Below are 16,682 nucleotides of genomic sequence, written 5' to 3'. Positions count from 1 at the left end.
TTGGCAGTGAGAACTTTACTAGGGGAGGGTGACTTTGGCTCCAGTAAAGGGAGGACAGTGGGGGCCTAGTAACAATGACCGCTGTGAGGAAGCCCCGCCCCTGAACCCAGGGCTCTGACAGGAAGCAGGGAGGCACCTGAGAACCCACCCCCGCCCCGCCCCCAGGGACGCGGGCATCCAAAGGCATCATGGCAACTGTGTTCAGAAGGAAGTTTCACTGAGTTTCACCTTGGGGGGTGCAAGGGGAGCTCCAAGACCCGCGGAGGGCCGAGGCGCTGGCGTCGGTGGCCGTCGGGACTCCGGCCCACTCCGCACCAGCTCTTGGCAGCGTTCGACGAAGCTGCCTCCCCCACGGCGCCGGGCCTCAGCCTGGGGGGTGCTTGGGCTTCCCTGACGGCCAGACAGGGAGGTGTTGCTGGAGGCTGAGTGAAGACTGGGGGAGGGGGTGATGAGGGTCAGCGCAGGTCATGGTGGGCGGGGGCGGGGTGGAGCCCCCCCATATCTTGCCCCTCCCCCATTGCTCGGAAGTGGAGTGGGGCTACCTGGTGAGAGAGGCTCGACTCGGGGAAGGGCTGGGGAGAGAGCTCCTCGAGGAAGCCAGGGGTGCCAGCTCACACTGCTCCAGCTGCTCCATCAGCTCCTCCTCGGTCAGCCCACCTGCTGGGGGGCAAGGGACTGGTGTCAGGGGGCAAGGCAGGGGTCACTGGGCAAAGGATAAAGGTCACGAGCAAGGACTGAGGTCAGGATAAGAGAAAAAAGGCGGAGGTCAGAGGATAGGAGTCGGAAGCTAAGAGAGGGTGAAATAGCGAGGGCAGGGTGGGGTTCAAAGGCAGAGGAAAGGGGTCTGGAGGGCAAGGGCCTGGGGAGGGAGAGTGTTGGGAGGAGGCTGCGGAGAGGGGCTGGCACGGAGGCCGGGTGGGGGCTACCAGGGGCCTGGCCGAGGCCATCCATGGCGGTGGTCAGGTCCCACATGGCCAGGCTGCCGTTGGCCTGGCCGGTGAGCAGGTAGCGCCGGGGCCGTGAGCCGAGGCGCCGGGAGCCCTCACACTCCAGCACCGTGAAGGCCGTGGTGGGGGAGCCATCCACCGAGCGCACGGAGCACACCCTGGGCAGGAAGGGAGAGTGGTCACCCTGGCCCCGGTGCCTCCCTTCCCAGGCCACAGTCTCCACCCTTCCAGCTTCAGTCACTGCCTCCCCAAGCACTGCCCCAGGCTTCTTTCCCCCCACCTCCTATCACCAGCCTCCCCCCTGCCCCCACCCCATCCCTTCGGCCTCCAGCATCTCTCTCAGGGCCCCCTCCTCCCCTCCCGCCTGGTTGAGCCATGCCCCTGCCAGCTCCTGTCCCCACCTGTCCCAGCCTCCTCCCTGGGCTCTCAGCCTCCTCTCCCATCTGCAGTCCAGCCCCCATGGTGGCCACAGCTCCCCAGCACACCCAGGCCATTCTTGGCTCCTCCGTGCCCCTCTGCAGGCTGTTTCGGGGCGCGGGCCCCCATGCCACGTGCACCTCACTGGCCGTCCTGTGTGGCCATCCCCAGCCTGGCACACCCTGCCCCTACTTTCTTCTGCTCATTCCTGTCTATCTCCAAGGTCCTCCCAAAAACCCTCGCAGGCCCCCTCCCCAGGCTGGAGCATCACCTCCTCTGGGCTCCTACAGCTGTCCCGCCCCCTGGCCCCCCCACCCTTCCCTCATGCCTCCTGCCCTGACCCCCTGCCCCTGATCGCACCGGCTGACCTGAGTGAGGACCGCCACAGGCGCCCGGGGCTTCTCCGGCCTCGCTGCTACCCACACACGTCACACCTTGGATTCTTCCAGCCCCTAAACCCAGGACCAGGCCTCGTGCCCCCTCCCAGCCTTTGCTCCTTCAAGTGTCCCTTGGCTGGGACCTCCATGACCCAGCTGGTGTCTTGGCCTCTCCCCTGACCACCCTCCTCGTTTGATGGGACGTTCCTCACCGCTGGCCCGTGGATGAAAGACGCACGAAGAGCTGGCTGGCGGCCGGCACCACCTTCTGAATGAAGACTTGCTGGTCGTCCCGCTCGCCGTACGGGCCTGGGCCAGGATGGCGGGGGAGTCAGGGCCACGGGCCTCCCTGGGACTCCAGACCCCAAGGCTCTGCCCCCTTCCCCACAGACAGCCCCCTCCCAGGCCTAGGTCCCCACCCCCAGGTTTCTGGAATTGGGTAGGACCAGAGAGGGTTGAGGGTCAGCTGGTCAGTGGAGCTCAGGGCTGTGGGATGGGGGTCCTGGGCCAGGTGGCAGTCAACGGGAATCAATGGGTAACAGAATTCGGCAGGGGTAGCTGGGAGTAGATGGGGGCTGACGGGGGTCAAGTGGCCACCAGGTCAGCTGGTGCATCAGGAGAGGTCTATAGGGAGTCAGGGAAAAGGAGCCCGTGGAGGCCAATGGGGGCCAGGCAAGGTGCATGAGGCAGGGTCCAGGGGGCCAGGGGCTAGCAGGCACCAATGTCATTGCCAGCGCTGCAGCCACCATGCCCGTCGGCCGACTCCAGTGCCAGGATCTTGAAGGAAGCAAGTGGGGTGGAGCCGGGCTGGGTGGAGATCATGCCCCGGAAGCGGGTCACAGACCACGTGCGCACGTGGTTGTTGTCGGCACAGACTGTGGAACACAGGGGCGACGGCAGGTCAGGCTGGCCGCGTCACCTGCACTGCCCAACCTTCCCGAGCCCCAGGATGACTCAGGAATTGGGCCTCTCTGGATTCTTCCCTTCTAAAGAATTTACTCTTCCCCAGAACTCCTGTTGGTTCTGCCTGTAAAACTGTTCCCGAGCTGACCTCACTTAACCCTGTCACTGTCCCCACCCTGGTCCGGTCCATCACCATCTCCTGCCTGCACCTTGGCAGCAGCCTCCTCGGGGGACTCCTGCTCCCGTCCTGCCCCGATGCACAGCCCGAGGGACCCTGTGAGTACCTGTGTCAGGTCATGGCCCTCCCCTGCTCACAGCCCTCCTTCCCATGACACCTACCCAGTAAAGGCCAAGGACAAAGTCATCTTCATGGTTTCCAAGGTCCTGGTGTCTCCCTCACCCACTCTGCTTCCTCAGACACATTAATCAATCATCCTCCTGGCTCAGAGCCTTTGCAATGCCTGTTCCCTCTGCTAGAACGCTTGTCCCCACTGAGCTGCACTGCTTATTCCCTTGGTTTGGCTCAAAGCTCCATCCTCAGTGACCCCAACACCTCTAGACGCTCATACAGCTTTGTTTTATATTCATCGTCTTCATCATTGCCTGTTTCTCACTTTTATTCTGATTCAGTTATTTGTCACCTGCCGTCCCCTGCAGATCATCAGCTGCCCAAGTGCGGGGACTTGGCCTGTCTTGTCCATCACTGTATCCCCTGGGCCTGGCACACAGTAGGTGCTCAATCAGTATACGGTGAACTGATGAATTACTCACTCTTGCTTGGATGGGTCCCCTTACACTATTCTCTCACTTCTGCAAGTACTGTCCCCAGTTAGAATTCCCTCCCTCTGGTTGCCCGCTCCCCTTGGGGCCCTCCTCCTGCAGGGAGATGGGCACTTGGGGCGGCCTGGTGAGGCCCACCTGAGATGAGGTGCTTCTCCGAGAGCATGATCTTGGTGACGGGGCTGCGGTGCACGGTGAAGGTCTGGAAGAGCTGAGGCCCGGAGCCCACAGTCTCGGGGTGCTGCACAATGACCCGCACGCCCCCTGAGCTGGTCCCATAGGCGATCTCGATCCAGTTCCCACTGTCACCTGAGGGGCCGAGGATGAAGAGAGCGACAGGGTCACTCGGAGGCAGAAACCAAGGCAGAGAGAAAGAGAAGGACAGAGACGGCCAGAAAGCAAGGAGAGAGGGGCAGACAGAGATAACAAGGCAGTGAGATGTGAGAAAGGGAGAGACAGAGGGAGAGATCAGGGAAAGAAAGGAGCAGGGACAGAAAATAAGCCAGAAAGGGGACAGACATAGAAAAATAGAGGGGTGCCTGGCTAGCTCAGAAGAGAGTACAACTCTTGATCTCGGGGTCATGAGTTCGAGGACCACTTTGGGTGTAGAGATTACTTAAATTAAAACTTAAAGTTTTTAAGTTCATTCATTCATTCATTCATTCATTCACAGTGCTAGCAGGGAAGGAACAGAGAGAGCGGGAGAGACAGAATCCCAAGCAGAGCCCAACAGGACTCGGGACTCAATCTCACAACCCGTGAGATCATGACCTGAGCTGAAATCAAGAGTGAGTCGGATGCCTAACAGACGGAGCCACCCAGGTGCCCCAATAAATGAAGACTTTAAAAAGAAAGAAAAACAGAGAAACAGGAAGGCAAAGGGAGCCAAGGAACTGGATCACAGAGAGGGATATAATGACAGACACGGAGGGAAATGGAATTAGAGGGCAAGGCTGAAAAACACAGAGACGTACAGATGGGCAGCGAGACAAGAAAGCGCAGCCCGGTGTCTGAGGGCCCCACACCCCCACGCTTTGCCAACTTTTCAGAGGGGAAAAATTATTTGGCAACTGCCACAAGCTTAATGGCCCATCTTAAGGGATGCGGGCAGGTAAAATGTGGTTTTCGGATTTTGTGCAGCAGCTCAAGGCAATGGATTAGGGTTGTGGACACCAAAATGGACAGACATTAAACCTAGGGCAGGGCGGACACAAGTTAAGGGGGCGTATATACCCGGTACTGTTTCCACAGATTCAAAGCCTGCCCACCACGCCCATTTTTTAAAGACACAAACAAATGGAGAGATACATGTTAAACGCCATGGCATGTGGGCATGGGGCAGGGAGGGGGACGGGGAAGAAAGGAATAAATACAGGAAATCAGCAAGGGGCCTTCTAGGGAAGAAAGGTGACGCGTGTGAAGCTGGGTGGGTTATTAGTTTACTGCTGCCGGGAGAAAACGTACTGTGCGCCCTACCTCACACCATACATAAAAGGTAAGTTAAAAAGTAGCACAGATCTGTGCTGAAGAGCTAAAACTACACGGTTTCTAGGAGAAAACACAGGGGAACGTTTTTTTGACAACCTGGGAGGAGGCAAGGACATCTGAGGATCTGGAAAGCACTAACCATTAAAAACAAAAGAAAGAAAAAAATAAATTGAAAAAATAGCCATGTTAGGTTGAAAAAGTCAGATACAAAAGCCTATGTATCGTTACAGTCACATTTATACAAAAGGTCCAGAGTAAGCAAACTCAGAGGTGGAAATTAGATTAGGTGGCCAGGGCTTGTGAGGAGGGAAAACAGGGTATGACGGCTAATACCATTCAGGGTCTCTTTTTGGGGTGATAAAGATCACGGCCTGGCCCTAGACAGTAGTGATGGTTGCACAACCTTGTGAATCTACTAAAAATCACTGAACTGTATGTTTCAGAAGGGAGAGTGTTATGGTATGTGAGTTACATCGCAATAAAGACAAGGGTGCCTGGGTGGCTCGGTTGGTTGAACATCTAACTCTTGATTTCAGTTCAGATCATGATCTCATGGTCGTGAGTTTGAGCCCCGCAGCCGGCTCTGCGCCGACAGCTCTGAGCCTGGAGCCTGCTTCAGATTCTGTGTCTTCCCCTCTCTCTGTCCCTTGCCTGCTCACTCTCTGTCTCTCTCTCAAAAATAAACATTAAAAAAAATTTTTAAAGATTCTCTCTCTCTCTCCCCGTGCCCCTCCCCTGCTTGAGTATGCATGCTCTTTCTCTCTCACTCTAATACAATTTTTTTTTGAGAGAGAGAGAGACAGAGCACCAGTGAGGGAGGGGCAGAGAGAGAGGGAGACACAGAATCTGAAGCAGGCTTCAGGCTCTGAGCTGTCAGCACAGAGCCCAACTTGGGGCTCGACCTCATGAACCGCAAGATCATGACCTGAGCTGAAGTCGGCTGCTTAACTGACTGAGCCACCCAGGCGCCCCTCTAATACAATTTTTTAAAAGTAAAGAATAATTAAAAAAAAAAAATTAGCCTATTTTTCTGCATTTAAAGCCAAGAAACCAAAAAAAAAATCCTGTCCCCAAGTGAGAGAACTCGGTTTCATCTGCTGTAAAACACACATTCTCTTTGTTTTATGAACGTGCATCGGGTACTCAGTGCAGAGGCGGAGAAGAAACACAGAGATGAACTACTAGTGGCCAATTCTGCCGCTGGTTGGAGAGACCCGCCACATCACAGCCCCCGGGACTGTGCTTATATACCAGCAGGGCCCGGTGTTTGTTGAATGACTAAATGAGAGTTGAATCTTTTCCCCTCCCAGTAAATCTCACGGGGTCATGGTACACAGTGGTGGGGAGGTGGCTGTGGGCTGGGGATGCTGGTAAGGACAGGGCGCGTGGAGGGGGTGCAGGGACAGAGTGCGGGGAGCTGGTCATAGCTTACTGGTCTTGGGGGTGAGGTAGACGCTGAGGGCTGTGACTCCGTCCTCTGCTGGGTCCCGGTAGAGCTCACTGACAAGAAGGTCGTTGTCCTTCATGCGCAGGGGAAACTTCTGCACGTCTAGGGGGAGGGACGGGGAGAGCAGCGTGGGGTCTTGCGAGGCGCTCAGCCCCCCCCCCACTTCCCGGGCAAGTTCTCAGGCACGTGGGGTGCCAGCTGCTCACCCACATAGTAGATGGAGCCGTTGTCACAGCCCAGGAGGAGGAAGGAGCCCGCCGCATCGTAGCTGGTGATGGGCTGCACGTCCTGGACCTGGGGGCAGGCCGGATGGGCTGCAGCCGGCAGGGCGTCCTCCTTGCTCCGCCGCACCCCTCAGGGCGCCCCCTACCTCCAGAACCCCCCCGCCCCACCCCCGGGTATCAGGGTCCACTTCTCCCCAGCCTTACCTGCTCTAGGTCTATCGCCATCTGTGCCTCTCTGTCTCTGGAATTCTCTGGGTCAGCGCTTCTGTCTCCTGGCCTCTCTTTGACCCCATATTTCTGGCTTTTTCTATTTACCCCGCTCTGTCCCTCGGCCTCCCTTCAGTGCCACCGCCTTCCAGTCCTGGCTTCACCCTGCCCACCCTTCCCTCTCTCCATCACCTCTTTCTGACTTTCACTATTTCTTTTTGTCTGTTTCCCTCCCTCCCTCTCTCTCCTTTCTCTGCTCTCCCAAACTCGCTCTACACGAGAAAGCAATACCATAGGTGTACTTTTCTTTATGTTCTGGACATGCGTGGGAGGCGGCAGAAGGAACGACGGACATTTGCACGTCTGTCTCTGGGCGCCTGCCTCCTACAGCATCCTTACTCACCTGCTCCCCATCTGGTGCCTGGAGATCACGCTCTCCTCCTCTGCAAACCCACCGTCTTCCCTGCCGGCTCATCGGCCCCTCTTCCAGAAAGGCCTCCCTGACTCCTCCTCCCTAAAGCTCCCCAGCACCCCACCAGGATCTGGCCCGCTGCTGCTGGGTTCTCGGACTCTCTCCGGCTTGGCAGGGGGGCAGGAAGGAACCCCTCCCTGGGTCTGGGCAGCCTGGACCCCGGGAAAGGGGCAGCCGGGCTCTGACCTGCCAGTGCTTGGTGACGGCGTTCCACACCCCGATGCGCCCTGTGTGGCTCGTGGCGATGAGCTGGTTCCCAACGAAGAATAAGGCCTCCACGGGCACCCCCAGATGGAAGACTCCTGCAGAGAGCAAGGAGCACTCAGCCAGGACCCTGCTTCATGGGGGGAGGAGGGGGGAGGGCTGGGGTTGAAGCCAGCCGCTCAGTGGGCCAGTCCAGGAAGGACTCCAAGGGCCAGAGGGTTTGGTCGGCCCACAGAATCTTTACACGCTAGAGGATTCCAGCAGAATTACAGGACTACACAGCCAGATTCCTGACAGGGGGTGGGATTCCACGATGGTTGAGGTTTTCAGTTAGGCACAGAGAGGGGCGCCTGGGCGGCTCAGCTGGGTGAGCGTGCAGCTTCGGCTCAGCTCATGATCTCACATCGTGAGTTTGAGCAGCTTGAGACCCGTGTCGGGCTCTGTGCTGACAGCTCGGAGCCTGGGGCCTGCTTCAGATTCTGTCTCCCATTCTCTGTCCCTCCCCTGCACATGCTCTGTCTCTCTCTCGCTCTCAAAAATAAATAAAACATTAAAAAATAATAAGGCAATCAGAGATGTCTACTGGGAACACAGACTCTAGCAAGCTCTGGAATTCTCCTAGCACGGAGATCTAACAGGGCAGGGAGTTCTGGCGGAGGGGAGAATCGGATGTGGGTGGATTCTTCTACAAGCCAAGGAATTCGAACAGGATACGGAATTCTAAAGGGATGGAGCATCTCAATAATGCAAAGAATCCCTATGGGTGTAAGAGCTTAAAGAGCGGGTCATTTTAACAGGCCAGCGAATTCCAACCGGGTAGAGAATTCTAACAGACCACAGGATGAAGCGTAATTCTAAGGGGCAGGAGGTTCTGGAAAAGTCCCGGCGCCATACCGATCTCGGAGCCACCGCCTTCTGCCTGCAGAGCCCACAGCAGGATCTCGCTGCCTGTAGCCGCGGCCACCATCTTGTCATGTTCACCCAAAGCCCCACCGAGCACCCGGGCTGTGAGTGCCAGTCGCTCGATGGGCCAGTCCAGGCGGGGACTGGAGAACACCAGCTGCCAGCCGGAGGCTTCTTTGAGCCTAGAGGATTGGGGGATATCGTCACCCGGCGGCGTAAGCCCTCCCATCAACAGCGCTAGCGCCTCTGCTCCCCCCTCCCCCCTAGTACCTATAGCAGACAAGAAACTGGGTATAGGCCACAGCGATCCAGTTGTGGTGTCCACACACCAGGCGCACCATCCCGGGCTCCTCTGGCAGCCCTTGGGGGGAAGAGCAAGGATCAGGGCGGGGTCGCAGGGGCTCCACCAGCTGCCCCAGTCTCCCAGGAGACAGAAACATACCTGATGGGGAGGGGGGGGCTCTCTCATCCAGCATTCGGCCCAGCAGCCCTGCGTTGCCCAGGTTGGGGGGCATGGTGTTGCTCCGTCGGACAGGGGCTGGGCGTCCCCCGGACTGCTGGGGCCCCGCCAAGCTGTGCCTGTTCCTCCGTTTCACTGGGAACACTATGGTGGGGACACGGAGCAGAGGGACAGGAACTGTAATAATGTAGCCCACACTTGAAACACTCCAGATACTGATTTCCCCACAGGTGGGGTGGAGGCTCCTGGCAGAAAGATTTTCGGTGGGGTGGACACAGGGCATCAAATGACACTGAATCACGTTACTGCCTCTTCTGTTCCTTTGAGCACATCTCAGAGGACACGGCAGTTGGGTGCTGCCACAACAGTGCTATCTTCTCAGTATTTGCCAATCTTCTGTTTTAAGACATGGAAGCTGAGGGGGGTGCCTGGGTGGCTCACGTCATGATCTCACAGTTTGCAAGTTCAAATCCCTCTTGGGATCTTCTGTGCTTCCCTCCAGCTCCGGCCCGTCCCTCCCTGGCTCCCACTTGTTCACTCTCCCTCTCTCAATAATAAATAAAACATTTAAAAAATTAAAAAAAAAAAAAAGAAAAGAAATGGAAGCCAATTTCTTTGGCAGGCAGTAGCATCATAAGTGTTATTTCAGGGTTGTAGTTTCGCATTTATTTATGGTATAAAGACAGTGATAGAAAGCTTCTATTTATGTTTTTTAGTTTATTTATTTATTTTTGAGAGAGAGAGAACACAAGTGGGGGAGGGACAGAGAGAGGGAGAGAGAGAGAATTCCAAGCTGGCTCCATACCGTCAGCACAGAGCCCAATGCGGGGCTTGAACTCACAAACTGCAAGATCATGACATGAGCCAAAGTTGGACATTCTACTGACTGAGCCATTCAGATGCGCCTAAAGCTTCTATTTAAAGTGACTTTTTTATGGGATGCCTGGCTGGCTCGGTTGGAAGAATATGTGGCACACATACATACACACACACACACACACATATATAGGGATATATAAAATAAGTATATATTTAAAAATATGTGTGTATACATATATATTTTTTAAATGTTTAATTATTTTTTAAAAATTTTAATGTTTATTTTATTTTTGAGAGAGACAGAGCGTGAGCAAGGGAAGGACAGAGAGAGAGAGAGACAGAATCCGAAGCAGACTCCAGGCTCTGAGCTGTCAGCACAAACCCAGATGTGGGGCTTGAACTCACAAACTGCAAGATCATGACTTGAGCCGAAGTTGGATGCTCAGCCAGCTAAGCCACCCAGGGGTCCTAACTTTAATTATTTTTTGACAGAGAGAGAGAGAGCAAGCAGGGGAGGAGCACAGAGAGAAGGGGGAGCAGAGAATCCAAAGCAGGCTCCATACTGACAGCAGCCGGCCTGCTGTGGGGCTTGAACTCACAAACCATGAGATCATGACCTGAGTGGAAATCAAGAGTCAGATGCTTAACCAGATGCTGAGCCACCCAGGTGCCTGAGTGTGGGACTCCTGATCTCGGGTTGTGAGTTTGAGCTCCATGCTGGGAGCAGAGATTATTTAAATCAATAAATAAACAGAAAAACAGTGACTTAAAACACACACACACACACAGTAAAACTAACTTGAGAGAACAAAAGCACCGATCTTCATATTTGGCAAACTTCATGAAGGTAGGTCTGGACATACTGAACTTCCCCACTTGGTTCCTTCTACCAGTCAGCAAAGCCTAGTGGACTACAGTTCTCAGTAAGCGCTGAGGCATATCTTCCATGGCCAGTGGGGTGGCTGATCCAAGGTCCCAGGGAGATTATGGTGGATAACTCCCCTTTAGTATTTCTGACTCCATGCAGAGGACCCCAGTTCTTCCTAAGCTTCCTCACAGGAACTCAATCGTGGACTACAACCCCCATCAGGCTCCAGGGCATACTTCTAACCTCAGGGGACTAGCTGGCCCACTGCCTCATTGGAAATGCTCGTTCCTACTTCCTTTCCAAGGGTGAGGCCAGCCTCTGATATAAGACTACAACTCCCATAGTGTCGCAGGGCTCACAGCAAGGGCTGTGACCTTATGGGAAATGTAGTCTTTAGTCCATCCTCCCTCCCCTCCATCCCTTAGCTGTGCCCACCTGGTGGAGGCAGGTAACCATTGAAGAGAACGTTTCCACAGGAAGATCGGTCCAACTCCTCTCGTAACTGCAGGCGTCGAACTGGAGCAGAGTAACCCGATGGCTAGGACTTGGGGGTACTAAGGCAGATCCTATCCCCATCCCCCCAATCTCATTCTCCACTCCCATCCCCCAGATCCAGGACCAAACCCAGTGCTCTTTACACCAACCCAAACTTCTTTCAAGAGAGGGGAAGAAGGAGCATCATGAGAACTGGAGCTTGTTTTCTATGCAGTGAGGGTGCTCATGGGGCCCGCACTTACCCAGAGGAGTGAGCCCATAGAACTGGGCTTCGTGGAGGAGGCTGGAACCGTGGACACCCCTGGGTAGTAGAATTGACTAGGGGTCAGAGTCCGGGAAATGGGAGTGGGTGGAGAATTCTAAGGAGGAAGTTTTCAAAAACTGTACAGAGAATCCCAAGAGGTAGCGAATTTTGACTGGATCAAGAATCAAAGGAGTGATGATACATAACATGGGCAGTGAAAATGTGTGTGTGTGTTTGGGGTAAATTCTAGGTATACGACTTATATACGACCAAGGAGCTTAAGTGAACATTCTGAAAGGAAGAAGGTGAAGACACTGGGGTCCCTTTATCCCCATGCAAACCTGGGGTCCAACTCTTTGGTGCGCAGGAAGTTGAGGATGGGGGCGAAGACGGTCGGGTCCCTGTCGATGAAGATCTGCGGGAAGGGGGGCAGAGGATGGATGGGGGCAAAACGCGGGGCTGAGTGGGGCTCCTGTCCCTCCTCCTACCCGCTGCCCCATTTCAGCTCTTTCCCTACTCACAGCACCAGTCTCATCTTTCAGTGTAGAGATGCGTCCGCTCAGAAGACTGCAGGGAGGGGATGCAGAGCAGGTGTAAAGGGCAGGGTGTGTGTGTGTGTGTGTGTGTGTTCAGGGAGTAGGGGATGGGGAGGGTGAGTGGGACATTAAGTTCCCCCATACCCTCTCTTCCTGCCCCCCACCACCCGACCCAAACTCGCTCTCCCGATCACCTGGAGAAGAAGGAATCTGGGATCCAGGTGAGAGTCTGGCGAGAGGTACTGAACCTAGACGGGGAAAGTGAGCGGACAGTAAGGGATGGAAGGAGGCGAAGGCAGGCAGTTCCTTACCTACCTCACCGCCCTCCACGGCTCCAGTCTGAGCACTGGCGCTTTCAGCAGGGGGCGGGGCAATCCTTGATGGACAGGGATTTCCCCCGGGAGAGGCGGTACTCCCATCCCGTTCCCCGTCCCGGAGGTGGGGGGCCTCAGAAACTTCCTGCACTCACCTTTTGCCTCCCACGTTCAAATGAATCACCTCCCCCGGGGGCCCCCGACCTGGGACCCCTTCTGCTGCAGGCGCCGCGGCTGCCATGGCCCCTGGGCTAGCCGGCCGGCCAGCACCCGCTTCCGCGTCTGCACTCGGGTCCCGCCCCCCACTGCCTGCTCATTGGCCTGAAGACTCCCAGAGCCGCTGGCGATTGGACACAGCGCTCACCCCTCCCAGTTAAATTCTCCGCCTCCTTAAAGGGACCCGCCTTTCCTGTGTTGGACGGGGCGTCCTTCAAGTCTCTTTTGGGGAAGTTTAGTTACAAGGGCTAGCAAAACATTCCTCTATCCCTTTGGTTCCCCTTTTAAGAATGGAATCTGGGTGCTTCGTCCCAGACATGTGTTTAGACCCCGAAATTAGTCCACATCAAGGTGACATCTAAATGTTCTAGGCAAACAGCCTCTCTGCGCCGCCCCCATTTCCCCCCCATCCCATACATCATCTCAGACGCAGCCCAAGAAACGCGAAGAAACCAGCATAGACCGTCAAAGCCAAAGTATTTATTATAGGTACATACAGTGTGCGCCTGCCACACCGCCCCACACCCCTGGGCCCCAGCGGCTCCTCCAGGCGGCTATGGGGGCTGCCCACAACCCGGTTCCCCCACTCCCTAGGGAGGTGCTCCTGCCAGAAACATGCTGGGGGGAGGGCTTCCCCTCGCCCCTCCCCTCACGTAGGGGCATTTACAGCTGGAGGGGAGAGGAGAGAGGAAGACAGTTTTGAGCTTTGACGCCCCTCCCATTAAAAGCCTTCGCGGATGCGGGGCGGGGGAGGAGGAGGTCGACGTTTTGCAAAAATAAACTAAGTCAGGAATTAACCGCATGGCTTGAGACGACGGAGTGCAGGGGCTAAGGCTCCTTCACTCCTCCTTCCCAGGCAAAGATCAAGGCAGCATTGGAAGTGAGGTAAAGGCGGGGAGGAGGCGTCCCCTCCCCACCCCCTAGCACCCTGGATGGTCCAGGGGACCTCACCAGCGGCCCCGTGCCCATCCCTAGGGCGGAGAGGGGGGCAGGAATTATCGCCCCTACCACCCCAGCTTCTTGGGGCAGGATCTGGGGATGGGGGCAGGGGGCTTGGCTCAACTGGCCCCTTACCCGCCCCCCCCCAAAACTCAGTTATTGCATAAAAAGAATGGAGCCCCAGCACCTGGGGTGGGGTGGCGAGCAGGAAGGGGCCGAGATATGGCTATAGGGGCAGCAATCCCCCCACCACTTCCTGGAGTGCAGAAGTCCCCTCCTTTCCAGTGCCCATCTTGGCGCATCCGCAGTGTTGGTAACTAGGGGCGCCGGCCCCTGCGGAAGAGAAAGTGTCTTTGTGCCCACAGTGCGGAGAGAAGGGGCGGGGATGTGTGTCAGGCCCAGGGGGTGGGAAGTCACTTCCGGCGCCCGCTGGCCCTGCGCTCCCCTGCCTCCCGCTTGGGGTTGCCCTCGTCGGTGGAGGACGTGGTGGGTAGTGTCTGCCCCCAGCGGGCGATCTCAGCGTGTTCTCCCACTGAGGCGGCCACCGCCTCCAGCCAGCCGTTCATCTCCTCCTGGAGAGAGAAACAGGGCACAGAGTCCGGATTTGGAAGAAGGCAGACTGGGTAATAGATGAGCCTGGAATCCCTCTGCCCTCTGAACTTCGGTTTTCCAGTCTATTAAAGGGGGTAATAACAATAATGCAAACCCTCACATAGCACTTCATGAGTGCCAGGCTTCTGTGGATTACTTCACTTAATCCTATGCAGTTGGAGTATATCTAATTCCCACTATAGATAAACAACATAAACAATGGTAACATTAGCGACATTTATAGAGCACTGACCTTTACCAGGCCATGTAAGTACTCTGTATGTATCAACTTAATTCTCACAAGAACCCCAGAGTGGAAAACTATTTTTATCTCCATTTTAAAAATAAATCGGCATGAAGAGAATACAGGCCTACTCCAGAGCCGCTGGTAAGAGATGAGGAGCATTATTTTCGACTTCTCTTTAAACCACCTCCAGGCCTGCCCCTCCTCTCCCCTCTCCCCTTAGCCTGAGTCCCAAGGTTCACTCTCGCCTACCTCTTCCTCCCCTCCCCACAGTCCGGCTGGGAGCCAGCCTTGTGCCCTCCCAAGTGGGTCCCTGTCCGGGTTGCCTCCTGGGCTCCACACCTCCTCTCTCCCTCTCCCCAATCCACCCTGTACATTGTTGCCAAAGGATCTTAGACATCACAGTAACCTCTACCCCCCACTTTTGCTCAAACTCTGCCATGGCTCCCCAATGCCCTTAGGACAAACTTTAACCTCCTTCAAATGGCCCACACAGCTCTGGGATCCTTTCTCCTTGAATCTTCCACCAGCACAGTTAATACTTTGCATTTCTGTGCCTCTGGCTCTTTGCACTTGCTCTTTTCTCAGCTGGATGGAATCATCCCTTAGCTAACTCTCATCTTTTATCTTTCCAGTGGTGCCTCAGGGGCCAAGGCAAGGAGGTTGGACTTTGTCCTGGGGCTTCCTGGCAGCCTCCAGATCCTTCCCTCCCCTCCCCCCTCCTTAGGTTAGGAACTTCCTCTGGGCTCTCACTGTCAGTGGGCTTTCCCATCATAGCCTGGTGACTCTGGCTTGTGTTTCTGGCTCACAGTTGGATCACTCTGGGCCAGGAACCAGCAAGCCAGGTAGGTCCTGAGGTCCAGATGGGGGAGAGAAGGACCAGATCTCACCTCATCTTTAGCCTGGAGCAAAAACTCGCTGCCATCCTGGGTCCTGTAGGAGGGGACACAGAACTTGGGGAATCTGGGGCAGGGGCCCGGCCCACCCATCCACCAACTATCCTCCAGGGAAGCAGGGTATTGCTGGGGGTAGGGTGGGAGTTGGGCCTTGGATCCCTCCCCCTTGCCCATTGGGGGGCTCACTGGAGCTTGAAGACGTGCTTCTTTTTCTTGTAGTCACTAGCCACCTCGCTGGTGGCCTTGTGCAGGCTGAGCAGTGGCTCCCCGCCGTGTGTGCCCCCAGACGCCGGACCCTTGGCGTCCTTGTAGAAGCCCAGCTCCCCCTTGCTGAGCACGCAGTACAGGCTCACCCAAGACCTGGGGTTAGGATATGGGGCTCAAGGCAGAGTCACGGCACTCTGCCCGGGAACTCTTCATTAACACGTTTCATGGCTGAAAACGCCTGAGCCTTCCTTCTTCTCGGCCTCTGCCCTAGCTGGGCCATATGTCTAAGGAGCTATTCCTTATGGATGTTCCTGAGCTGAGGCGAGATTCTAAGACTCTCAGTTCCAAGCCTTATGCTGACCCTGGTGGGCTTGCCCTTCCATATCCCCTGCCATACTGAATTTCCTGAAGGCAAGACTTTAAGCTGTCTTCTCCACAGGCCTTTGCTTGGGCATGTTCCTTGCTACTCCTTCGCCCACCATGGAATCCCCTGAAAGGAGACCTACGGATCTAGTGTCTGGAATGAGGAATTCCTATCTCTCTATTCAGCCAGAGCCTCAATGGAGGAGGAAGTCTCTGGAGTGAAATACACAGAAGGTGCCTCTTTATTCTCACCTCCGCCTCACCACAAGGAAGAAAAACCGCCTCAGGGCGAAATCTCAACCTGCTTTGCCCATTTCATATCTTGGGTTTAGGCCTCACTCTGCTCACTGGCCAGCGCTTCCCTTTTTGGCTCCACCTCTCCCCAGATTCTGCCTCCCAGTTGGACAAAAAAAAAAAGGGGCGGGGGGTGGGACAAACATGAGCTGGCCTCCAAGAGTAAGTCGCTATTTAGACACCAGTATGTGCCCCCTACCTTAGACCTCAGAGGTTGGGCTCTGCCCCTTTTCAGACCTCTCCGCCCACCCCAGCAACAATTTGAAACTTCGAGGATGGATCCACCCCATTCATTGGTTGGATGACCTCTCCAAGCTTCACCTTACAGCCAAATCCAATTTGCTATTAGCTCTATATAGTTAACTCTTGAGTTGGCTGCTATGAGTTGGATGGCAACTTATTTAGACTTGCAATATTTTCTTCCTTTCCGGTCCAGCTCCCATCTAAGCAGCACCACCACGGCCACCGGACTAAACACTAAGCTTAGGTGCTGCTCCTCCGGTTCACAGAGTCGAGTCCTTGGAGCCCCGCCCCTCCCCAGGCCCCGCCTACCCCCCCCCCCGTAGGACTCCAGTAAATTTAGTACCACCCTCCCACTCACGTCTATTCACTTATTGGACATTCTGAGCTTGGGACCCGCCTTCCAAACCCCGCCCACACGCTCACCGGTTGGACGACTTGCGGTTAGCGTCGAGCTCGCGCTTGCGCAGCAGGAAGCCCTCGTGCTGCACTGTGTGAGTGGGCGGTGGCGGAGGCGCGGGGGCGGAGCCGCCCTGGGCCGGGGCGGAGCGCGAGCGCCGGCTTCCCCCGCCCTCACCACCCTCTCT

At 55.9% G+C, this 16,682-nt stretch overlaps 1 protein-coding gene across 3 annotated transcripts; it reads right to left on the bottom strand.

Moving 5' to 3' along the window:
* Positions 1-12,397, bottom strand: SHKBP1 (SH3KBP1 binding protein 1). 3 transcript variants are annotated; one of them, XM_029925699.1, is made up of 18 exons: positions 12,261-12,397; positions 11,986-12,039; positions 11,777-11,822; positions 11,597-11,670; positions 11,254-11,312; positions 10,952-11,032; positions 8,812-8,973; positions 8,640-8,730; positions 8,361-8,551; positions 7,449-7,564; positions 6,566-6,653; positions 6,345-6,461; positions 3,563-3,733; positions 2,461-2,616; positions 1,954-2,050; positions 927-1,105; positions 543-660; positions 1-433 (listed from the first exon to the last, which is right to left on the bottom strand). In XM_029925699.1, exons 1-18 carry the CDS (start codon positions 12,344-12,346, stop codon positions 202-204), a joined length of 2,118 nt encoding a protein of 705 aa, XP_029781559.1. In that variant the 5' UTR covers positions 12,347-12,397; the 3' UTR covers positions 1-201. The 3 variants fall into 3 exon arrangements, with proteins under 3 accessions (XP_029781559.1, XP_029781560.1, XP_029781561.1); XM_029925700.1 differs by having other exon boundaries at positions 543-657; XM_029925701.1 differs by lacking the exons at positions 10,952-11,032; positions 11,254-11,312; positions 11,597-11,670; ... (1 more) ...; positions 11,986-12,039; positions 12,261-12,397 and adding an exon at positions 10,448-10,544.
* Between the last annotated feature and the right edge of the window lie 4,285 nt (positions 12,398-16,682).

Source organism: Suricata suricatta, chromosome 16 (assembly GCF_006229205.1).
Source record: "Suricata suricatta isolate VVHF042 chromosome 16, meerkat_22Aug2017_6uvM2_HiC, whole genome shotgun sequence".
Lineage (NCBI taxonomy): Eukaryota > Metazoa > Chordata > Mammalia > Carnivora > Herpestidae > Suricata > Suricata suricatta.
Note: the sequence above shows the minus strand (reverse complement) of the source record. Positions and strands in the feature narration are given on the sequence as shown.